We start from the raw sequence: 24,383 nt of genomic DNA, 5'->3' as shown, positions 1-24,383 counted from the left end.
AGCTAAAGAAAACATCATAAGAAACAGAAACCGGAGTTGAGTCCAGTCTCCTGCTCTGCAAACTTCTGCTGCAGTGGTCCCTACACCTACTGCTATAGCACCCCCACATTTTCTTTAAAGCTAAGAAAATAGGAATAGAGGATAGATTCTCAAACAGATACACCTAGAGATAAGGCATAAGTCTTGTTTTGATTCCTTCAGAGGTTTGGATGTCTTCGTTACCGCAGGCTTCTGTAACAAAATGCCATCTACTGGGTGGCTTAAATACTTATTTCCCACAGTTCTGGAAGCTGGGATGTCCAAGATTAAGGTGCCAGCAGGTTTGGTTCCTGGTGAGAGCCCTTTTCCTGACCTCCAGATAGCAATTTCTCACCGTATCCTCTCAAGGCAGAGAGAGGAAGCTCTGGTATCTCTTCCTCGCCTTGTAAGTGCACTAATCCCATCATGGGGCTCCTCCCCGATGACCTTATCTGAAACCATTTACTTCCCAAAGGCCCTACCTCCTAATACCATCACCTTGGGTATTAGAGCTCCAACGAATGAATCTGAGTCAGATGGACACAAACATTTAGTCAAAACAGGTGGCAACATAAAGAGACATTCCTCAAGAGTCTACAATGCCCTTCAGAGTGACCAGATTGCAAGGACTTGAGAACGGCCATAGGAAGGTGGCAGCAGGACTTGTCCTGCAGCTCTCTAATTTTTTTCTCCTAGAGGGATTGGGGTATATGGGAGGAATAAGAGAATATCAAGGGATTACAGAAAAGCAAATGAAGTAAGAAAATTCACATCTCTACTTAAGCTCCCATTTCCCAAAGGAAGAAAAAGTACTAACCTGGCTGTTCCGGTCATTTTTTTTTTTTTTTTTTCTTACAAGAAGCATGGCTTTATTACTTTTATAATGAAGTAATTACTCACTTTGTAACTTTATATTAAAAACCTCAGACAAACCGGGCTATTTTCACCAGCTGTTAACTCAAACTTAACCTCAGGCTGAAGACACAGGGCAGGTCACTAACATATAATCACAACTTGTCCCTGGAGAGTTTAGGCCTGGCCCAGTCTACTGATTTAAATGTTAACCTCAGGCTGGGTGCAGTGGCTCAAGCCTGTAATCCCAGCACTTTGGGAGGTCAAAGTGGACAGATCACGAGATCAGGAGTTCAAGACCAGTCTGGCCAAGATGGTGAAACCCCGTCTCTACTAAAAATACAAAAATTAGCAGGGCGTGGTGGCGGGCACCCATAGTCCCAGCTACTTGGGAGACTGAGGCAGAAGAATTGCTAGAACCTGGGAAACGGAACTTGCAGTGAGCCGAGATCACGCCACTGCACTCCAGCCTAGGCAACAAGAGCACAACTCCATTTCAATCAATCAATCAGTAGACTGAAAGCAAAGTACCCTCAATAATGTGGCTGGGCCTCATCCATTCAGTTGAAGATCATAAGAGAAAAATGGAAGAGGATATTTGGCCTCCAAACTGCCTTCAGACTCAAGCTGCAATATCAGCTTTTCCCAAGTCTTCAGCCGGCTGGTCTACTCTGCAGATTCTGGATTTGCCAGGCTCCTCAATCATGTGAGCCAAGTCCTTAAAATCAATCAATCTGGCCGGGCGTGGTGGCTCACACCTGTAATCACAACACTCTGGAAGGCCTAGGCAAGTATATCACAAGATCAGGAGATCGATACCATCCTGGCTAACATGACAAAACCTCATCTCTACTAAAAATGCAAAAAAAAAATTAGCCAGGCATGGTGGCACATGCCCGTAGTCCCAGCTACTCAGGAGGCAGAGGTTGCAATGAGCCGAGATCCTGCCACTGCACTCCAGCCTGTGCAACAGAGCGAGACTCCATCTCAAAAGAAAAAAATTAAATATTTTTCTCTTTTTCTCTGTCTCTTTCTCTCTGTACTGTTTCTCCAGAGAAATCTAATACACCAATATATTTGTATCATTATTTTGAAGAGATCAATGATTCCATTATTAATATACTACATTAGTTATATATTGTATTATATATTATAGTAATGAGTAATGTTGCATCAATATATTTTAATATATCATTTATATAATTACAAACATTTTAAATTTTATTAACAGAAGAGTCACATTATTTAAAGTGACTGTGATTTTTTTTGTACAGTACTTATCCTGGCGATCATATTTTTCCATTTGGCTAGTTGTCCATATATTTATAACATAATCCTAGCCAATTTCTCCCCAGTTCTGTAAATCTCCCCTCAACACACAGCAACACACAATCGTTCTGGTTGGTTTGCTTGCTTGTATGTTTGTTCAAGAACTTTTTCCTGCACTTTCCTACCTACTCCATTCTGGAAGACTTGCTCTTCAGGCTCATCCCACAGCTGTTAGAATATTTCTCTCTGCTGTATCGTCTTGGGCTTTCCATTGCCTCTCTCTTTTGTTAGATCCCCTGCTTCATGGGTTTCAGGGGAATCGTTCTTCACTCACCTCTTCCTTTTGATGATGCATATCCTCCAGAATCTTCTATATAGCTGTTGTCTTAGAAATAAATTTTTTTGAGACGCTGCATGTTGAAAATGTCTATTATACCCATACACTTAATTGATATTTTACTATATAGATATATAAAGAGTTAGGCTGAAATAACTTCTCTCTCAGATTTTCAAAGACACTGCTCCTTTTTTTTTAAGACAGTCTCACCTCACTCTGTTGCCCAGGCTGGAGTGCAGAGGTGTGATCTTGGCTCACTGCAACCTCCACCTCCCAGGTTCAAGCGATTCTCCTGCCTCAGGCTCCCGAGTAGCTGGGATTACAGGCACGCGCCACCACGCCCAGCTATTTTTTTTTTTATTTTTAGTAGAGACAGGGTTTTGCCATGTTGGCCAAGCTGGTTTCAAACTCCTAACCAAGTGATCTGCACCCCTCGGCCTCGCCAAGTGCTGGGATTATAGGCATGAGCCACCGCGCCTGGCCCTTACTGTTTTGTATTTTCCATAGTTGCTTCTGAGAAAGAAAAAAGTAACCTTTGTCCGACACTCTCAGCTTAGAGCTGGTCTGACAAACACCTAGGCCACGATGTTCTCCAGTTGAAACTAAAAAATTTCACAGCATCGATAACACAGACAGTTACTCTCTAACCAAGATGAAAGACTATTTCACAATCATATTTGAGCAAAAACAACACTGTTCAAACCATAATGTGATTAAGCATCCCCCTTTCCCAACTACTAATAGTGACTGTTGATTCTTTTTCTGTCTCTAAAAAAAAATTAATTAGCAGGACATAGTGGTATGTGCCTATAGCCCCAGCTATTCAGGAGGCTGAGGTGGGAGGATCGATTAAGCCTAGGGGTTGGAGGCTGCAGTGAACGCAATTGTGCCACTGCACTCCAGCCTGGGTGACAAAGCATACACGAGGGAGAGCCCCGACCTAGCCACAGGAATCCCTTCTCTATCGGGCATCTCTGCTGTGCTCTGGCTAGAGACTTCAGGGGCCGGAATAGTCACCTTTCTAGTGCATCTCCAACACGCTGGACCAGCTGTAAGACCTGGTGTCTCTGCTTTTATTTATTTATTTACTTAGAGATGGAGTCTCTGTCACCCAGGCTGGAGTGCAGGGGCATCATGTCAGCTCACTGCAGCCTCTGGCCTCCTGGGTTCAAGTGAACCTCCTGCCTCAGCCTCCTAAGTAGCTGGGATCACAGGCATGCATCACCATGCTTGGCTTAGTTTTGTATTGACTGTTGATTCTTTACCAATTGTGTGTTTAGTCCTGCAACCATTCCTCCCACTTTCTAGATAAAAATATCGAGATTCCCAAAGGCAGAATTGTCCCACAGTTTCCCCATAGAGTTTGCCGTCTCCTTTGTTTCAATGATCCAATGACCCAGGTTTGACTATAGGTTTGTTCCTGATGGTTATAGACCGGAAGGCATCAACACTGCAGAGAAGAGGGATGCCATTCTGATTCTTTGTTACTTGCCTTAAACTGTTCTCCTTTTTCCCCTTCCAAAAGTTTATAGAATCTTCCACCTGTTCCTACTGTTTTGAAACTTCATGATCTATTTTCATCTACCATGCTGGGTACTCAGAGTGCTCTTTCAATAAAGTAATTTATATTTTGGGGGTATCATTCCAAAGATGTTTATGCATCTACAATTAAAGGTATATATTTATTTCCTGCAACTACCATCACCCTTTTGATACACTTTCGATGCATAATAAATCATCCCAAGCTTTTTGACTTAGAATAACAATAATCTGTTATTTTCAGTGATTCTGTGAGTTGGCTTGGAAGGTCCAAGTTGATTCATTTGGGGTTGGATGGTCTAGGATGGCCTCACTCACACATCTGGGGTACAGCTGGATTGGCTGGAACAATGGGATGCATGAATCCTTTACTTCATGTGATCTCTCCAGCAGGCTAGCTTGGGGGGATCTTCAGATCACGGTCTCAGGATTTCAAATGAAGCAAAAAGCAGGTAATCCCCGCCCATGCGCAAGCCTCTCTTCTGTCAGGTTCTCGAAGGCACCAACATTTGCCCAAAGCAAGTCACATAGCCAATCTCAGATTCAAACAGAGGAGAAACAGGCTCCATTTCTTGATGAGAGAAGCTGCAAAATATAACAACTAGTTTTTTCAATCTAGCACAGTGTACCATCACTAGCTTCCTCATTGTTCTTTATGGCTAGCTGAACTGTAATTAATTGTACGGTTTTGCTGTCACTAACCACCTCCAAACTGATGGACATTTAGAGAGCTTCCAATGTTTTTCTATTAATAGAAAAATGCTTCATGAATAACCTTACACATACTTAATTCCGTGCGTGAGGTTTAGCTATAGGAAAAGTTTCTATATGTGAGTTGCTGAGGTTAAAAAAAAAAAAGTTTACTTATACCAAAGGTGTCAAAAAGAAAAAATCTGCTTGAGGGAAACATGACAAAACATAAAAGAAAACTTTTTTTAAGTCTTTTTTTTTGACCAGGCATGGTGGCTCACACCAGTAATCCCAGCACTTTGGGAGGCCAAAGTGAGTGGATCACCTGAGGTCAGGAGTTTGAGACCAGCCTGGCCAATATGGTGAAACCCCATCTCTACTAAAAATACAAAAAGAATAGCCAGGGATGGTGGTGTGTGCATGTAGTCCCAACTACTTGGAAGACTGAAGGGGTGAATGACTTGAACCTGGGAGGCAAAGGTTATAGGGAGCCAAGATCGTGCCACTGCACTCCAGCCTGGACAACATAGTTGAGACTCGGTCTTCCAAAAAAAAAAAAAAAAGCCTTTTAATTTTTACAGATACTGTCATAAGACACCCTGTAGAACTTGTGCCAACCTATCCTCTCACAATGTATAATGACCTCTCCAACATAAACTTTAGGAAAATTTACTATTAGGTTGGGCACAGTGGCTCAGGCCTGGAATCCCAACACTTTGGGTGCCCGAGACAGGCAGATCTCCTGAGGTAAGGAGTTCGAGACCAGCCTGGCCAACATGGTGAAACCCCGTCTCTACTAAAAATACAAAAGTTAGCTGGGTGTGGTGGCACACACCTGTAATCCCAGCTACTCCAGAGGCTGAGGCAGGAGAATTGCTTAAACCCAGGAGGCAGAGGTTGTAGGGGGCCAAGATTGCGCCACTGCACTCCAGGTGACAGTGAAACTCTGTCTCTTTAAAAAAAAAAAAGGAATGTCCACATTCCACATTGCTGTGGGGAAATCTCTTGAATGGTGCCAATCTTGGCTTCCACCCCACCTGGCAAACCAACTTAACCCACACCAGCCAAACCAACAGTTAAAGATAATTTAGCAGGAACAAATGTAAGACAAACAACTCCAGGCTTTCAGGGACAGAACAAAGTTCTCCAGTGGATCAATAACTAATTCAAGGTAGTGGGCATAGCACTCTGGAGTGGCAGCCGGTACTCAAGTAAGACTGCAGCTGTAAACTCTCTACCTCCCCACCCTCGGCCCTACCCGTTCGTCTCTGCTCCTCCTTTTCTTTGCTCTTCAGCTTCTCCCCTCCACCTCCTCAACTTCTGTTCTACAGTCACGTCCTCTTTTTCCTGACCTTCTTTGTGGCTGATGAAGGCTTCAAAACCTGAAAAGCAAACAGATGCTCCTTAGCACCTAGCTGAGAACATTTGAGCTCGCTAAGAAGCCCCTTCAAAACCTCATTCAAAAGAGAAACAAGAGAACAAGTATTTCCATCTGGATCCGTCCTAAGGCTGTTCTCCCTGAAGTAGTGTCGGAGCGGTTTCCGACTCTCCGAAGCTCGGCTTGTCTGCCTTCGCCCAGTTGAGAAACCCATCGTGGATTAGAAACACCTGGTCATTACAGACACTGGAATCCCCTGATTCCTCTTGATGAATTTGGGGTGAATGGAGATGATTTGTGGAATCAGTTACCAATGTTTAAAAGGACAGTAGCCGCCGTGGCGATTTACAAGCTCTTGTTCCTATGAGAAGTTCTTGAGAGGGTTAAATAAAAACGCAGCGCCCAACGTGGGGCTCGAACCCACGACCCTGAGATTAAGAGTCTCATGCTCTACCGACTGAGCTAGCCGGGCACTGGCTATACAGCTCTTCCTATATGAAACCATTTTCCTCTAATAGACAAGGGGTATGATCTACTTGCATATTATTTTGTGTGAAAGCAGTTTCAGGATCTAGGATTGGTGGACACAGCAATAATCTTTTCATAATAGCTTTCTGCCACAGAGGAACCCAAGGTTTAGAGAGCGATGGGGACTGCAGAGAGCCAGGAAGGCTCGCAGAGGAGTCGGGAATCACGAGTCCTTCCCGAAACCTCAGTGTTTCCGCAGATTCCTTCTATGGAGGGAACCTCCTCACCGACTGCAGAGGAGATTCAGATAAGATGCGCAAAGACCTCTCTGCAAAGCTTTTTAGTTCTCCATCCTGGAAGAGGCATTGAGTTCCAGCGTTACCAGGGAAGGGTTCTTTCCTCTGCTCAAGTGAAGGCCGTGGTCCCAGCTCCGTGGACCTCCATACGGCTCTGAAGCGTCCCGCCTGCGCTGCTTAGCGTCTTGGTGGACAAGCCGCAGTGAGAGCCAATTGGAACTACTGTTGTTTGAGAGAGGGTCCCGCTGCGTTGCCCAGGCTGGAGTGCAGTGGCACGATCATAGTTAACTGTAGCCTCCACTTCCCGGATTCAAGCGATGCTCCCACCTCCGCCTCCCTGAGTAGCTGGGACCAAAAGGGCCCGCCACCATCTTAGAATTTTTTTTTTCCTAAGGGTGTGGGGAGGCTTCTCAGGCTGGTCGCAAACTCCTGGGCTCCAGAGATTCTCCCGCCTCCATTTACCAAAGCTGCTGGGATTACAAGAGCGAGCCACCACTCAGGCCTGGACCTATTGTTATTCACCGAATTTGCTGACTGCACTCCGCGGGAATGCCGTAAGCAAAGGCAGAATTGCAAGCTTGTTAAAAGTGTTAATTAAAAAATAATGTAAAATAAAGCAAAAGAAGGCCACCTAACCAAGTTACAATCACATGCCGTGACTCGGATTCGAACCGAGGTTGCTGCGGCCACAACGCAGAGTACTAACCACTATACGATCACGGCGAGCCACCGGCAAGGCAGCGCACTACAGCTGAATTTACTGCCTCTTGAAATAGGAGTGGCTGCTTCGTGATGCTTTTATTTGACCAGTCCGTGAGGTCCACGTCAATTAGAATTCCAAACTTTTCCACTCTGCAACCTCGAAGCTCCGACACCCGAATCGGGTTCTTAGACTCTAAATCCCTCAATGCCAGCGGTAGCACCACCCGCTCCGCCGGGGGGCGGCGCGCCCAGGTCCTGACTAGAGGGCAGAAAGCGTCCGCTGCAACCCGGGACCAGGGACCACTTAGCCTCGCGCCTCGCCCCTCGCCTCTTCCCCCTCCAAAGAATCAAGCCGCTTCGCCCAGGGATGCGAGAGGCAGGCTTGAAGGATTTTCCAGATTACATCTGCAACCTGTGCCATGGAATTGAGGTTTCTTTTCCCAGAATAGTGGAACCGGAAGAAAAACGGAGCTAGTGAGCTGGGGAGGGGATGAGAGCCCGGTCCTAATTTCTTGCTTTCCTCCCAAGTACAAGAAGCGCTGTGTACTCTCCATGGCATTGTCGGCGCCTGTGCTGACTTCCTCATCTTGACTCCAGTATATCAGAGCCACCTCCTCAGATTCAGAAAAACAAACCCCAACAGCCTCTATTTCAGACACTTAACAGTTACTGTTAACTCATGAAACGCCAGCGACGGCACCCATCAGAAGGGCTTGGCTCGCAGGTGCAGTTACCAAAATACGAATGTTTGCTATGGTAGGGATAGACCATACTGGTGCAGGAGACTCAAGACACAAAAGTGTCCTGAAATATATTTCAGCCTTTGTTCTCTGCTTTGCTCGGTTTCCAGGCCTACTCTGTCAAAAACTGGGAAGAAAACGCTATGCTGCGTTGGCCGGGAATCGAACCCGGGTCAACTGCTTGGAAGGCAGCTATGCTCACCACTATACCACCAACGCATCTAAAAACCAGCTTGCTTTATTGACTTATGACAACTACGTAGTCTCCTGCTGAGCAGTCTAGAAAAGAAGGGGAAAAAAAAAAAAGAACTACATAGTCAGCTTTTGGCTTTCCGTTTATTTCTACACCAAGAGAGATTTAGACTACAGGAAAAACCCACAGGAGGGAAATAAAAGGAAACTCTCTAGAATTTCTCCTATTGACAATTCTGTAGTAGTATCTTGTTTCACAGGTTTAAGAAAAGTCAATTCTAGTTTCTTCTACCATCATTTGAAGGGAGCCTCTGAAATCCAATGGCCGAATTAAAGCACATACCTTTTGAACCACCATTCCAATTCCTGGGCATTTATTCCACACATGCGCAAAATTACATATGTACAGGACCATTCATGACAGCATTTTTTTTTTCTAGTAGCAAAGGGCTAGAAATAACCTACATATCTACAGAAAGAAGCTGGCTAAACTAATTATGTAAAACTCATACAAAGAATGCCAGGTGCCAGAAGAAAGAATGAGGAAGTTCTTCATGTCTAATCTGTAAGTATTTCTAAAATATACTGTTAAATGAAAAAGGCAAAGTGCAGAAAGTGTGTATAGATTACTTCCATTTGTACAAGCGGGAGAGAATGTTTATATATACGTATTTATATATGCATGTACTTACATTTGCATAAAACATCTCTGACATTATAATTAAAAAACAACAGTGGTTACCTCATTAGAGGGAAAATAGATGGTAAAGGTGAAGTCACCTTTATCAGTTCTAACCTTTTGCATATTTGAATCCTAAATCATGTAAATATATTACCTTTTGGAAAATTCAATAACTGAATTGAAAGAAAATGTTACTGAAGGATAATTTCCACTGCAAAGTGTTAGAAATATATTGTTAACCTTAAAAATAGCTGGTGTTGGCCAAGCGTGGTGGCTCATGCCTGTAACCCTAGCACTTTAGAAGGCAGAGGCAGGTGGACCACCTGAGGTCAGGAGTTTGAGACTGACCTGACTACCATAGTAAAAACCCGTCTCTACTAAAAATACAAAATTAGAAGGGCGTGGTAGCACATGCCTGTAATCCGAGCCACTTGGGAGGCTGAGGCAGGAGAATTGCTTGAAACCAGGAGGCAGAGGTTACAGGAAGCCAAGGCCGTGCCATTACACTCCAGCCTGGGCAACAAGAGCGAAACTCGGTCTCAACAACAACAAAAATAGCTGGTGATAAAACAGCATGTATAGCATACTTCCACTTTGTTTCAAAACCTACATATTAAGAGTGGCCTTTGGGTGACAGAATTGTGAGCAATTTCTTTATCTGTGTTTTTCCACATCTTCTGTATTTCAGTTTTCAGTGGGATGGGGAGACTGACTAACAGATAACAATGTTTGTTTAAAAGATCCTAAGAGAAAGCAGAACAAAATAGAACTCATTCCCTGACCGGGAATCGAACCCGGGCCGCGGCGGTGAGAGCGCCGAATCCTAACCACTAGACCACCAGGGAAGTTACTGACAAGTCCCTGTTAAGACTGCATGATTCTAGGAGGTGCAGTGGTTCATGATTGTAATCCCTATACCTTGAGAGGCCAAAGTGGCCAGATTGCTTGAGCCCAGGAGTTTGAGACCAGCCTGGGTAATGTGGCAAAACCCTGTCTCTACCAAAAGTACAAAAACATTAGCCAGGTGTGGTGGCCTGTGCCTGTAGTTCCACCTACTTGGGAGGCCCAATCTCTTAAACCCAGTAGGCAAGAGTGCAGTGAGCTGTTTTGGTGCCACTGCACTCCAGCTTGATGACAGGGCCAGACCCTTCCTCAAAGAAAAAAAAATTATATGATTCTAACTAAATGTTTATTTCCACTTATTCTTTTTCATATTATTTTTCACTGCCTAGATCCTCAGTTTCTTGAATACTCGGCCTTTCCTTTGTTGGGACTTCTTCCTGGTACTTCTTTCCTGGAGTAGAAAACATTGTGAAAGAATTCTCCAGCCTGGCTCTCAGAGCTGAGGGAACATCGCATACACATGATTACAGTCCCCAAGACCAGAGACGAATGTCCAGAGGGAAGAGGAAGAGATAGAGAAAAGCTCACCTCCTTGTAGTTGCAGTGATTTCCCGAACTGTGATCAGTAGAAAGGTGGAGACTCAGCTGCATCTTTGCCAAAAACAGCTAGAACATTTCCTTAAGGAATACAGAAGACATCATGTGAGTAACATCAGGAGACCCTGGGCCACTCTACCTTTTTTTTCATGTTGTGTGAATGTAGACCAAACTATTAAAACAAATATGATAGACAGGTGAATCACAGCCTACAGGTATTTGGTGCTCAGCAGGATCTGAACTTAACTCACTAGCAGAAGACTAAGAGAAGCTCATCCAATTTTTCGGCACTTTGGGAGTCTGAGGCGTGTGGATCGCCTGAGTAGTTCAAGACTAGCCTGGCCAACATAGTGAAACCCTGTCTCTACTAAAAATACAAATTAGCCCTCTGTGGTGGCGCCAGCCTGTACTCTCAGCTACTCGGAGGCTGAGGCAGGAGAATCGCTTGACCCCAGAAGGCGGAGGTTGCAGTGAGCCAAGATCGAGCCATTTCACTCCAGCCTTGGCAACAATACCAAAACTCCGTCTCGAAAAAAAATAAAAATAAAAATTACGGGGGAAAAAAAAGAGGTAGTGAAGAGAAAGAAAATTGAGGTGCATGCATTAGTGTGTTGCAAATTACTTTATGATCAAGAAAAGAAAGCAAATGCGGGCTGGATACGGTGGCTCAAGCGTGTAATCTCAGCGCTTTGCGAGGCTGAGGCAGGTGGATTGTTTTGAGCTCAGGAGTTTGAAAGCAGTCTAGGCAACAGGGTGAAACCCTGTCTGTACCAAAAATACAAAAAGAAAGAAAAGAAAGAAAAATGTTAGTGAATTGTATTCACTATATTGTACTTTCAGCTTTTCTGTAAGCTTGAAGTTTAAAAAAATAAAAGGTTGAGAAAAAAATGAAACAAGCAAAAGCCTCCCCTCAGGTCTTTTTTGGTCAGATGACCCCAAGTGATTAATTCTGTGCCGATGAGTTCAAGCAGGAATTTTTTCTTTTCTTTTTTTTTTTTTTTTTTTTTTTTTTGAGACGGCGTCTCGCTCTGTTGCCCAGGCTGCAGTGCAATAGCGCCATCTCAGCTCACCACAACCTCTGCCTCCTGGGTTTAAGTGATTCTCCTGCCTCAGCCTCCTGAGCAGCTGGGATTACAGGCACGTGCCACCACACCTGGCTAATTTTTGTAATTTTAGTAGCTACAGGGTTTCACCATGATGGCCAGGCTAGTCTCAAACTCCTGACCTCATGATTCACTCGCCTTGGCCTCTCCCAAAGAGCCGGGATTACAGGCGTGAGTCACGGTGCACAGCCTCAAGCAGAAATTTTTAAAAGCAACCCCACATGCTTATAGCCATTACTGGAGGTAATAAAAAAAAAAAAAGAAAGAAAGAGAAAAAAAAAAGCAACCACACCTGCCCTAAACACACTCTTACATCAAAAAATACTTTTGATAATGAATTTAAAAATTGAAAGACTGAATTTCATCAATGAAATACATATATACATCAATGATGTGTGTATATCAGCAGGGCCTGACAGAAAAAAATATGGATGGTGAGATATGAAGTTTGGGGAGATTCTCGTTGTTGTTTTGAGACACAGTCCAACTTTGTTGCCCAGACTGTAGTGCAGTGGTAAGCTCCTACCTCAGCCTCATGAGTGACTGGGATACAGGTTCTGGCCACCACACCCAACTAGTTTTGTGTGTGTGATGGTGGAGACACTAGGCCTCACTATATTGCCCAGGCTGGTCCCAAACTCCTGGGCTCAAGCAGTCCTCCCACCTCGGCCTCCCAAAGTGCTGGGATTACAGGCATAAGCCACCGAACCTTGTCTTGTTTTGCTTTTTAAGTATCAATGTTAAAACGGTGTTTAAGAATCGTTATTCAAGATTTAAACGTTGTTTAAGTCTTCCACTTATTCAGTTTCCACCTTTCTATGGGTTTAAATCCTACAAATTAGTAAGATGAGTTCACTAAATGCTGGACATTTGGGACCAAAGACAAGAGTCCTGTTGTCATGACACCAAGGAAACTAACAGACCCCTCTCTTCCTTTCACTCTGGCTGTTTTCACTGGACAGCTACCTGTGGCCCAAAGCTGAAAAACAAAAAGCATCTAATCTTCAGAACAACATCTCGGGATCTTACCCAGGGTGACTACGAGGTTCTACGTCTCAGAGGAAATCAGCCTCCTGTTTTGGACAACAGTACTTTTCATCAATTATTCTGCCACCTGCTGGTAAGTTTTTGTGAGAGAGAACCAAGGAAGGACAATATGAGCTTTGGGAGGGAGCTAGCCACCTTTCTCGATATCAAAGCATCAGTAGGAATCTCTTCAAAGCACGAAAACAGGATTAAGCATCCTCCTCTTTCCAGCACTACATACATTAAGGTGGATGAGGAAGCAGTGTGATTCATTCACTTCATTCAGTTCTATTTTTCCTTTTTTTTTGCAGACAGAGTCTCGCTCTGTCGCCCAGGCTGGAGTGCAGTGGGCTCAATCGGCTCACTGCAACTTCCGCTTCCCAAGTTCAAGCGATTCTCCTGCCTCAGGCTCCTGAGTAGCTGGGACTTCAGGAGCATGCCACCAGCCCGGCTAATTTTGTTGTTGGTGGTGGTAGTGGTTTGTTTGTTTTTTGGTTTTTTGTTTTTTTTTTTTTCCTGGAGACAGAACTTCTCTCTCACACAAAGGCTGGAGTGCAGTGGCACAATCTTGGCTCACTACAACCTCCACCTCCTGAGTTCAAGCAGTTCTCCTGCCTCAGCCTCCTGAGTAGCCAGGATTACAGGCATGTGCTACTATGCCTGGCTAATTTTGAATTTTCAGTATAGATGGAGTTTCTCCATGTTGGTCAGGATGGTCTCAAACTCCCAACCTCAGGTGATCCACCCGCCTTGGCCTCCCAAAGTGCTGGGATTACAGGCACAAGCCACCGTACCCAGCCCTAATTTTTGTATTTTTAGTAGAGACAGGGTTTTGCTATGTTGGTCAGGCTGGTCTTAAACTCCTGACCTCAGGTGATCGGCCCGTCTCAGCCTCCCAAAGTGCTGGGGTTACAGGTGTGAGCCACCACGCCCGGCCTATTTTCCTTTTTAAAAACATTTACATATCATGTGCCAGAGCAGGTATTGAAAATATAAAAATACACGTAGGCTGGGCGTGGTGGCTCATGCCTATAATCCCAGCTACTTGGGAGGCTGTGGCATGATAATCTCTTGAGCCCAGGAGGTGGAGGATAGGGTGAGCCGACATCCGGCCACTGCACTCCAGCCTAGCAACAAAGCAAGACTCTGTCTCCAAACAACAAAACACTTCAAGAGAGGAAAATGTAGTGGAAAACCAAATAAGCAAGTGAATAAAAGAGAATGGATCAGGGAGGAGGGAGTAGATGTGATCTCCCCTATTCCTCTTCCTTGGACATCGCATATAAAACAACCCTAAGAAGACTGAAATGTGGAGAGGAGGTAGACCAGCTAGGAGCCCCAGAAGCAAAGGCAGGACACAATGCTGATTTCTGTGGACTCTCGTTTTGCCAAATACCCCATACTTGGAGCTGAGGCAGCAGCAACCTGGAAATGCCAATAGGAGCAGCCAAGAAAATCCCTAACAAAAGCCTGTTCTCCACAGCCAAAGGATCAGGAATGAGGCAGTCTAGCAAAACAGAAAAATTTTAGACAATATTTGCTCTATTCCAGCCAAATGCCACAAAAACAAACTGTGACGTGTCCTCTTCTACTCCAGTAAAGACTTAATGGGGTGCCTAGACGTTCACCACCAGCAAGTCTATTAGGAGTTATCTCTCCCCTTTACTGTTGGGGTGATATCAGAAGAAACTTAACAAAGAGTCAGAACTTTCAGCCAAACTCAGTGAGTGGTAATGAGGCTATCCCCTGAGGAAAGAATCAGTGAACTAAAAGAGAACAGTAGAAAGTACTCAGTGTGGACCAGGCACAGTGGCCCACACCTGTAACCCCAGCATTTTGGGAGGCTGAAGCAGGCAGATAACTTGAGGCCAGGAGTTCAAGACCAGCCTGGCCAACATGGTGAAACTCCATCTCTACTAAAAATGCAGGCCAGGAACGGTGGCTCACACCTGTAATCCCAGCATTTTGGGAGGCCAAGGCAGGCGGATCACGACTTCAGGAGTTCCAGACCAACCTGACCAACATGGAGAAACCCTGTCTCTACTAAAAATACAAAATTAGCTGGGTGTGGTGGCGCATGCGCGTAATCCCAGCTACTCGGGAGCCTGAGGCAGGAGAATCGCTTGAACCCAGGAGGCGGAGGTTGCAGTGAGCCAAGATTGTGCCATTGCATTCCAGCCTTGGGAACAACTGTGTGAAGGGGTGTGTGTGTGTGTGTGTGTGTGTGTGTGTGTAATCTATACATATTTATATAAGAACATATTGCCGGGCATGGTGGCTCACACTTACAATCCCAGCACTTTGGGAGGCCAAGGTGGGCAGATCACTTGAGGGCAGGAGCTCGAGACCAGCCAGACCAACATGGCAAAACCCTATCTCTACTAAAAATACAAAATTAGCTAAGCATGGTGGCGCATGCCTGTAATCCTAGCTACTCGGTGGCTGAGGCATGAGAATCACTAGAACCTGGGAGGCAGAGGTTGCAGTGAGCTGAGATCACACCACTGCATTCTAGCCTGGGTGACAGAGGGAGACCCTGTCTCAAAAGAAAAAAGAACCCAGGTAATGTGTCCTGTACAGTATTTGCAAAGTCTCAATTTGCACCTTTGAGGTATCATTTAATGTCTCCCATATTTCCTGCAAATTAGTAATTAGCTTTAATCAGATTCAGACTGAAGTGTGTTTGTTTGTTTTTAGTAGCATACATAAGTCCAACTTCATGTAAGGTGGACTTATGTATGCTATCTATGATCAGGAAAACATGTTTGGCTCTCTTTTTTGATGAATGACAGCCACTATTTTTGTTTCCATACAGATGGGGTTTTACTATATTGTCCAGGCTGGCTGCGAACCCCTGGACTTAAACAATCCTCCCAACTCAGCCTCCCGAAGTGCTGGGATTACAGGTGTGAGCCACTGTGCCCTGCCACAGCCATTGTGGATCACTGCCTACACACATTAATTCATTTGGAGTTACAAAATGTTAATATTCTAATTGTATTATCCCTTCTTCACTTAATTACTGGAATACTTCTACAAAGAGAAATTTCACCGTCATCTTGAGATACAGTCTGCATTAAGAAAACCAGGATAAATACTTCTTTCCAATCACTAGCAGTTTTAAAAAGAATGAGTTGATCTGCCAGCATTCTCCAACAATGACCAATGAGTTTGTATTTTTTAAGCGTCATTGTGAATTCATAGATTTAAACATATTTTGTGAATTTCAATCCACTGCATGTAATATCCATTTTGATACTCAAATTGTTTCATCTTTGGTCAATGGAAACTATTCTAAATGGCTCCTGAGTTCTTTGGTTACAACCCTCAGTCTTTGAAAGCTTCCTTGCTTATCTTGGACAATACCTGCCCCAAACCCCAAATCGGCCATTTCTCCAAGGAGTTGTTGGCTGGCTCCTTTCAACAAGAAATGGTATTTGCACAGCACAATGGAATACTAGAGGTGTTTATTTTTACTCGATCATTATTTCCAAGCCTTTTCAGGGAAAAGCTAGGAAATTTTTAAGGATAAAATACACCATGAGTTCAGAGTTATATCTGCAATTTAAATTCAGAATTACAGAGTTTTATCTTAACTTCATCAATCATAAATACGTATCTCTTTATTTCACAGTAAAAATTCTGGTTCTCAGAGATACCAACATTATTTTTTTTTGACACCAACATTTTTTTTTTAATATTTTCTTTTCTTTTTTTTTTCTTTCTGACACCAACATTATTAATCCTTTGTTTTATCTCATGATATACCTAAAATAATCTCAGAATAACAACACCAACACTATCACCATAATATGACTATTTTAAAATATTCTGCATTTTTTTTTTTTTGGCATTATAGTACATCCCACTTGGGCTGTCAAAATCAAATTATTATGTTTTAAAGTCACTTGAATGGTTTGGTTAAAAGCACTTTACATTTCTGAAATGAAACTGCTTGTGATATGGTCTCTAATGGTTGAGAGAAAAAAACGTATTTGTCATACATATACCTGAGAGTAGTGCCATGTGGGCCTCTAGATTCTGTATTCAAATAGAGCCAACTGGTAAAGATGCCTTAGTGACTGTGATAGTGAATACTGAGTGTCAACTTGACTGGATTGGAGGATACAAAGCATTGATCCTGAGTGTGCCCATGAGGGTGTTGCCAAGAGATCAACATTTGAGTCTGTGGGTAGAAAAGGGAGATACACCCTTAACCTGGGTGAGCAGAATCTAAGATGCTGCCAGCACAGCTAGAATACAAAGCAGGCAGAAAAATGTGAAAGGAGAGACTGGCCTGGCCTCCCAGCCTACATCTTGCTCCCGTGCTGGACGCTTCCTGCCTTCAAACATCAGACTCCATGTTCTTCTGTTTTGAGACTGAGACTGGCTCTCCTTGCTCCTCAAGCTTGCGGACAGCCAACTGTGGGACCTTGAGATCATGTAAGTTAATACTTAATAAACTCCCCTTTATATATATCTATATCTAGCTATCTCGATGTAGATATATCTATGTATCTATAGCCAACTATCTAGATAGATAGATGATAGATGATAGGTATGTAGGCAGATAGATAGATAGATAGGTAGATAGAAATACAGACATGGAGATAGAGAGACAGAGATAGATCCTATTAGTTCTGTCCCTCTATTGAGCCCTAATACAGTGACACTATTTGGAATTAGTCCTTTTTACATTTCATTTGGCAAGTACTAAAAGATTGATGATCTCAGATATGCCTATGGCTGCAAAAACATGACACAGCTAAATCCCTTGGTTGCAATATCTTATTATTTTTTTTAAGGCAGGGGGCCTCACTCTGTTGCCCAGGCTGGAATGCAGTGGTGCTACCATAGCTCACTGCATCCTCAAACTCTTGGGCTCAAGCAGCCCTCCTGCCTCAGCCTCCCAAAGTGTTGGGATTTTGCAATATTTTAAAGTCACAAGATTATGTTATTCTACAGAAGTATGTTTCAGAGACTAGGCATGGTGGTTTACATGTGTAATCCCATCACTCTGGGAGGCCAAGATGGAAGGATTGATTGAGGTCAGGAGTTCAAGACCAGCCTGGTCAACATAGTGAGACAGAAAAGACACAAAAGAAAGAGAGGAAGGAAGGGGGGAAGGGAGGGAGGGAAACTCTACAGAAAGAAAATCTTTTTGAATCTTTTTCTGTTTCTCCAACTCTTCCTCCCCTTCTAAAAATTCTATTTCCATTTTTTCTTCACCTCTTTGCCTTTGTCAGTCTTCTCTCCTAGCAACTCAGGAGCTTTTATTTTTGTGTGTATTGATGAGGGAGAGGGAAGAGGAACTGCCGTACAAACTGAAGTAATGAAAATGGAGTAGGTAGGATAGACAGCTGCAACGGTCTGAGCTGGATAGACTGAACAAGCCCTCATCCTAAGCAACTCACAGCTCAGATTTCTTCTCTGGACAGCTGGTTCTTTTTGTCCTCCTGAAATACTCTGCAAAGATCGGGGAGGGGCTGTGAACTACCTCTGCTATGGATCTTATTTAAAGTCAGCTACCTCCTAGATACTATCTGTAGAAACTAAATTTAATATTCATCGTATCAGGGATGAAGATGGTAAATGAAAGGTATCCATTTGCCCATCGTAATTTTTAAAGGCCAGGAGCTCATCATTATTGAGAATGCTGGAGGGCTGCCTGGAGTAGGCGGTGACTAGAGTCACACAAGCTGGAACTGGATATCCAACTTGTGTCATATTTTTCTCTTCCCTCCCCAACTTGGCACCCAATACTCCATATTCTTTCTAATTCTCCTACCCTTCCCGCTCCCACACCCTACCCCCACCAACGTTCCTGGAATTTTGGACTTAGCTATTTTTAAAACCGTCAACTCAGTAGCCACCTCCCACCCTGCTCAGCTGTCCAGCACTCTGGCCAGCCATATACTCCCCCTTCCCCCAACACCAAACCTTCTCTGGCTCCCTGACCTCAGTGAGACAGCAGCCGGCCTGGGGACCTGAGGGAGACATGGAAAAAGAGACAGAGGACCCCCCGGCTGGAGCTGACCCACAGAGTAGGCAATCACGGCTGGAGAACTGGATAGCAGCGTAATGTTTGGCCTCTGGAAACAGTAAGTCAAAATGAAATTGCAATTCCGTTAATAAGCTTTTATATTGAAGTTAGACTGTTATAAAATTACAAACACCTACTAGGATGTCCCTTGTCCAAATGCTGGGATCTCTTCCTACCAAGGTGCCCCAATCACCATTTCTCCTTCTGTCTCATTTCCTCTGGCCTAGCCATTTGAAGTTTAATTCTCTGTCTCTCCTCTGGCAGTCTTAGCCCTCTCTTTACCTTATTACCTCAAGACTTCTGATGAAGTTTTAGGAGTTCCCCACACCCTCGATTCTGTCGTTTTCTTACCAGGGCCAAGTATGACCTCGGATGATGAGTCACTGACACACTTCTATCATGTCCCCACTTAGCAATGCCCTTTGCATTGAGATTCCAAGGGTGGGGGCTGCTCCTTGTAAATGATTTCTCCCTTCAACCCTGATCCCTCCATTCTATTCTCCCTCTTGCAGGACTGTTCCCCCAATCATATCCTCACCCACAGGACAGGCGAGTTAGGCAGAAGGGATTCAGCTCCTCCCTAACCCCTGTTCTCATGAAAAGACCCAGAACTTCAGAATTTGAAAAGGAGAGATTAATAGAGAGATTCTTCAGTGAAATTTGGGAAAATACAAGAACGGCTGACTTAGAAAAAAACAAATATTAATTTGCGTGTTTGGTTTGCATCCCATTATTCCATGAGAGAGGAGGATTAAAATTGCAGCTCTCTAGAGCTGATGAAAGAGATTGGTTCCTTTTCGTTTGAATATTGATGTTCTGGAGGGGATGGGTATGCCACCCTTACTCCTTGTGTTCTTCTGACACAAAGATGAAAAAGAAACGTATGGCTCCTGGAAGGCATCTCCTCCCAATGGAGAAGGACAAATAAGAAGTATATTTCTGAAGTATTTTCAGGTCCTAATTTTATTAGCGTACCCACTGGGATTACTGGTGTCTGATCTATCCCCATGATTCCTCCATCTTTGACATACCTGCTGTTTGGTAGCTCAGGATGGAGCAACACAGTGGACTCTGCCCCCCTGAGTTCACTCAACCTTCCCTCCACCCCCACCTAGGGCTATTGCACAAGGGCCCTAAAAGTGGCCACAGGAACAGGGCAAAGAGGCTTAGCTGCCACACTTACAGTTTGAGGAGCCCCAATCTCCCAAATTCCAGTCTGCTCATCCTTTTCTTTATCTCCCCAGATTCGCTTCACATTGTCCTGACCAATCTTCAACTCTTCTCTCTCTCCATGTCCAGCCAAATTTCTTTTTTCAGTCACAGGACTTCCGGTCAAAATTCACTAGGTAGGAGGGTCATCAGCTGGGAAGAACCGGGCGCCTGGGGAACCTGGCTGGATAGTTATGGGGGAGTCAGGCCAATCCCCTAGCGCCGGGTCCCCCCACGGCAGTCCCCCAACTCTAAGCACTCTCACTCTCCTGCTGCTCCTCTGTGGACATGGTAAGGAAGGGCCAGGGAAGGGTTTGGGGAAATCTAGAGGGTAGGCTGCTATGTAGGGGTGGGCATGTGAGCATGGGTGAGGAGACATGGGCGCTGAGAGTCCGGTCACTCACCCTACTCTCAAATATGTATATTTTATTTTATGTCCCATTCAGTTTGGGGAAGGGCACTGGGGAAGCCCTTGGTCGACAGGCAGAAGAGATTCCCTTTTCTTCGTACACATTTTTAGTAAGATAGCCGAGAGAACTAGGGATTGGGGGTTGGGGGCTGGGGAAGGCCCTTAGTTGGGTTTTAGGAAGGCTGGAATTCCCTGATGAGATTTGGAAGAGTTATGAGCAAACCACACTCCAAAAGAGCAGAGGTCTGAGGACCGTCTCACAATCCTCTCCCTTCTGTCTTTAGCCCACTCTCAATGCAAGATCCTCCGATGCAATGCTGAGTATGTGTCGTCCACTCTGAGCCTTAGAGGCGGGGGTGCATCAGGAGGAGGAGGCCGGGGTGGAGGGGTGGGCTCTGGCGGCCTCTGTCGAGCCCTCCGCTCCTACGCGCTCTGCACTCGGCGCACCGCCCGCACCTGCCGCGGGGACCTCGCCTTCCACTCGGCGGTACACGGCATCGAAGACCTGATGATCCAGCACAACTGCTCGCGCCAGGGCCCTACCGCCCCTCCCCCGCCGCGGGGCCCCGCCCTTCCAGGCGTCGGCCCCGGCCTCCCCGCCCCGGACCCCTGTGACTACGAAGGCCGGTTTTCCCGGCTGCACGGTCGTCCCCCGGGGTTCTTGCACTGTGCTTCCTTCGGGGACCCCCATGTGCGCAGCTTCCACCACCACTTTCACACATGCCGTGTCCAAGGAGCTTGGCCTCTACTGGATAACGACTTCCTCTTTGTCCAAGCCACCAGCTCCCCCGTGGCGCTGGGGGCCAACGCCACCGCCATCAGGAAGGTCAGGCACTCACTCTTCCCTTTGCTCCACCTCCTGAGATTCTTCGTGGGGCACCGCTTCCTCCCCATCCCCACTATTCAACAGCGGTGCTCCCTAATTCCCTTTTCTTCCTCAACCACTCCCCCATCTTGAACCATTCCCTTCTACCAAACACTTGGAGCTGTAAATCATTTCCCCTTGATGGGAATTTCACTCAAATGCAGAAAACAGTCGGAGAGCGCAGACCCGAGGAGTTTCAGAAGGGAAACTTTACCCTCTCCTAGGAAGTTGCCCAGATTAAGTGGAGAGAGGTTAAGTAGGGATCAGGCAATACTGGAACATAAATAGGAAAAGGGATCAAAGACTGAGGGCCATAGTAGTCCTGCATCTCTACCTGGATCAGATCCCTAACTGTGCATGAGGTCTGACTGGGCGGAAGATGCACTGAACCCAAATGAACTGTTTTCCCTCTTGCCCTCACAGCTCACCATCATATTCAAGAACATGCAGGAATGCATTGATCAAAAGGTCTACCAGGCAGAGGTGGATAATCTTCCTGCAGCCTTTGAAGACGGTTCTATCAATGGAGGTGACCGACCTGGGGGATCCAGTTTGTCGATTCAAACTGCTAACCCTGGGAACCACGTGGAGATCCAAGCTGCCTATATTGGCACAACTATAATCATTCGGCAGACAGCTGGGCAGCTCTCCTTCTCCATCAAGGTAGCAGAGGATGTGGCCACGGCCTTCTCAGCTGAACAGGACCTGCAGCTCTGTGTTGGGGGGTGCCCTCCAAGTCAGCGACTCTCTCGATCAGAGCGCAATCGTCGGGGAGCTATAACCACTGATACTGCCAGACGGCTGTGCAAGGAAGGGCTTCCAGTGGAAGACGCGTACTTCCATTCCTGTGTCTTTGATGTTTTAATTTCTGGGGATCCCAACTTTACCGTGGCAGCTCAGGCAGCGCTGGAGGACGCCCGAGCCTTCCTGCCAGACTTAGAGAAGCTGCATCTCTTCCCCTCAGATGCTGGGGTTCCTCTTTCCTCGGCCACCCTCCTAGCCCCACTCCTTTCTGGGCTCCTTGTTCTGTGGCTTTGCATTCAATAAAGAGGCCATCAGTCCTATTACTAGTTTGGAAATGACTTGGGGATAGAGACTGGCAGAGAAGAATGTAAAGAATCATTAAAGGAAGCAGGGCGTAGGAGACCCTGCTTGATATTATCCATGAAACAATGATATTATCCAGTCAGATGAGGCTGCAGTCCAGGGTTGAAATGATCACAGAGTAAGGATTCTGGGCAAGGTTTCTGCATTCCAGACCTCTGTGGGGTTCTTCACTAATTTTTCCAGCCTCATTTATAGTAAATTGTTCTAAGCCATTTACTGCAGATATCATCCTTTTAAGCTTAGATGTCATGGAAGTTTAACTATCAGTAAAGATTTAAGGGCTGAGAGTTTTCAGAGGCAAGAGCTGAAAGCAGAAGACATGATCATTATCCACAAGAAACTCAAAAAAGAAATAATTAGGGAAAGAAGTCTATTTGATGAATATATGTGGGTAAGGTATGTTCTGCTTTCTTGGTTCAGAAATTAAGTGGGTGTTGTCTAGAACTTTGGTGAAGGGAGTCTCTGCTTTTGAAGAATGGCACAGGCAGGACAGAAGTATCATCCCTACCCCCTAACTAATCTATTATTAAAGCTACGAATTCTTCACATGGTCCTCTGTTGCCTATGTAGAATCTCTTTACAGATGCTTGAAATGGAATAAATGCAATGTGTTCACTCCATTGAAAGAGGGCTTGGAAGTTACCAGTTACTGTTTCTATCTCAGGGAGTTTATAGGCTATTGGAGAGACAAAACCAATTCACTTGAAAGAGTGATGCGTGTGTAATTATTCACTAAATCCTACGGTATGGTGCGTTCAGATGGGAAGATGGTAGATGAGAACTAAAGTAATAATAATAATAAAAGGTGACAGAGAAGATGGGATCTTCCAGGCAACGAAAACCATCTGGAGTTAGGCATAGATTCATGATTCCTTGAGGAAATCAGCAAAACTCAAACGCAGCAGACAAGGAGTAATGGGACAGAAGGTTAGATGGGCAGAGGCCAGATTATAAAGTGCCTTAAAAAGGGGGCAAGGGGCTTAAATTTGGTTAATAGCTAACACTTACTGGAGCTTAAAATCTGCCAGGCAATGTTTTCAATGCTTTGTTGTTGCTGTTGTTGTTTGAGACGGGGTCTCACTCTGACACCCAAGTTGGGGTGCAGTGGTGTAGTCTCAGCTCACTGCAACCTCTGCCTCCCAGGTTCAAGTGATTCTCCAGCCTCAGCCTTCCGAGTAGCTAGGACTACACGCACATGCCACCACACATGGCTGATTTTGTATTTTTAGTAGAGACGGGGTTTAACTATGTTGGCCAGGCTGGTCTCCAACTCCTGCCTTCATGATCCACCTGTCTCGGCCTACCCAAGTGCTGGCGTGAGCCACCATGCCCGGCCTGTTTTAAGCACTTTTAAAATACCGATTTAATTCTCATGTCTCTCTAAGGAAGGTGGTATTGTTATCCCATAGAAGGAAACTTGCCTTCAGTCACACAGTTAACAAATGGCAGAGCCGGAAACTGAACCTATGCCGTTAGTCAATTTTTAATCACTACACTATATTGTTAAGGAAGTAGAGAGCCATTAAGAATTCTGGTTGTGGAGCTGGTAAAGATTCTCAAAGGGGACCTGTGGTGGTGGACATCACCAGAAAAGCTACTCTGAGGATGGGCACAGTGGCTGACACCTGTAATCCCAGCACTTTGGGAGGCCAAGGTGGACAGATCACTTGAGGCCAGGAGTTTGAGACCAGCCTGGGCAACATGGCAAGACCCCATCTCTACTAAAAATACAAGAAATTAGCCAGGCATGATGGTGCATGCCTGTAATCCTGTAACCCTGGATACTCAGGAGGCAGAGACATGAGAATTGAGAATTACTTGAACCAAGGCTGGGAGGCAGAGGTTGTAGTGAGCTGAGACCATGCCACTGCACTCTAGCCTGAGCAACAGAGTGAGACTGTCAAAAAAAAATTTTTTTTAAGCTACTCTCTTCTCATATAAAGCCAAAAAGAGAAAGTTGGAAAAGGACAGAAAGCCTAAGGTTGATGGGATCTAGTTTATAGAAGAAAGACTGAGAA

General features: G+C 45.0%; 1 protein-coding gene, 1 long non-coding RNA gene and 4 other non-coding genes across 8 annotated transcripts; 1 reads left to right on the top strand and 5 right to left on the bottom strand.

The window, feature by feature from the left end:
- Positions 1-6,482: 6,482 nt before the first annotated feature.
- TRNAK-CUU lies at positions 6,483-6,555 on the bottom strand. The gene has a single exon. It is a non-coding gene; the product is annotated as a tRNA-Lys (tRNA).
- A 943-nt stretch (positions 6,556-7,498) lies between these two features.
- On the bottom strand, positions 7,499-7,570 carry TRNAH-GUG. Its single transcript has one exon. It is a non-coding gene; the product is annotated as a tRNA-His (tRNA).
- An 866-nt stretch (positions 7,571-8,436) lies between these two features.
- Positions 8,437-8,508, bottom strand: TRNAG-UCC. Its single transcript has one exon. It is a non-coding gene; the product is annotated as a tRNA-Gly (tRNA).
- Positions 8,509-9,936: 1,428 nt separating this feature from the next.
- On the bottom strand, positions 9,937-10,008 carry TRNAE-CUC. The gene has a single exon. It is a non-coding gene; the product is annotated as a tRNA-Glu (tRNA).
- Positions 10,009-10,597: 589 nt separating this feature from the next.
- On the bottom strand, positions 10,598-19,802 carry LOC116543373. The gene is made up of 3 exons (XR_004265557.1): positions 19,066-19,802; positions 18,147-18,198; positions 10,598-10,684 (listed from the first exon to the last, which is right to left on the bottom strand). It is a non-coding gene; the product is annotated as an uncharacterized LOC116543373 (long non-coding RNA).
- HJV (hemojuvelin BMP co-receptor) lies at positions 18,504-22,913 on the top strand. 3 transcript variants are annotated; one of them, XM_032268868.1, is made up of 3 exons: positions 18,504-18,833; positions 20,678-21,219; positions 21,682-22,913. In XM_032268868.1, the coding sequence occupies exons 2-3, from the start codon at positions 20,902-20,904 to the stop codon at positions 22,303-22,305; spliced, it is 942 nt and encodes a 313-aa protein (XP_032124759.1). In that variant the 5' UTR covers positions 18,504-18,833; positions 20,678-20,901; the 3' UTR covers positions 22,306-22,913. The 3 variants fall into 3 exon arrangements, with proteins under 3 accessions (XP_032124759.1, XP_032124760.1, XP_032124758.1); XM_032268867.1 differs by lacking the exon at positions 18,504-18,833 and adding an exon at positions 19,941-20,275; XM_032268869.1 differs by lacking the exon at positions 20,678-21,219 and having other exon boundaries at positions 18,618-18,833.
- Positions 22,914-24,383: the final 1,470 nt, after the last annotated feature.

Source organism: Sapajus apella, unplaced genomic scaffold, assembly GCF_009761245.1.
Source record: "Sapajus apella isolate SASKATOON/1434 unplaced genomic scaffold, GSC_monkey_1.0 scaffold187, whole genome shotgun sequence".
Taxonomy (NCBI): domain Eukaryota; kingdom Metazoa; phylum Chordata; class Mammalia; order Primates; family Cebidae; genus Sapajus; species Sapajus apella.
The sequence above is the reverse complement of the archived record's forward strand: the minus strand, read 5'-3'. Positions and strand labels throughout refer to the sequence as shown.

Coding starts and splice junctions, on each gene's coding strand:
- HJV (XM_032268867.1), top strand. CDS start 20,179: ATGGGGGAGTCAGGCCAATCCCCTAGCGCCGGGTCCCCCCACGGCAGT. Junction 20,276..20,677: donor GCTGCTCCTCTGTGGACATG/GTAAGGAAGGGC, acceptor TTCTGTCTTTAG/CCCACTCTCAATGCAAGATC. Junction 21,220..21,681: donor ACGCCACCGCCATCAGGAAG/GTCAGGCACTCA, acceptor TTGCCCTCACAG/CTCACCATCATATTCAAGAA.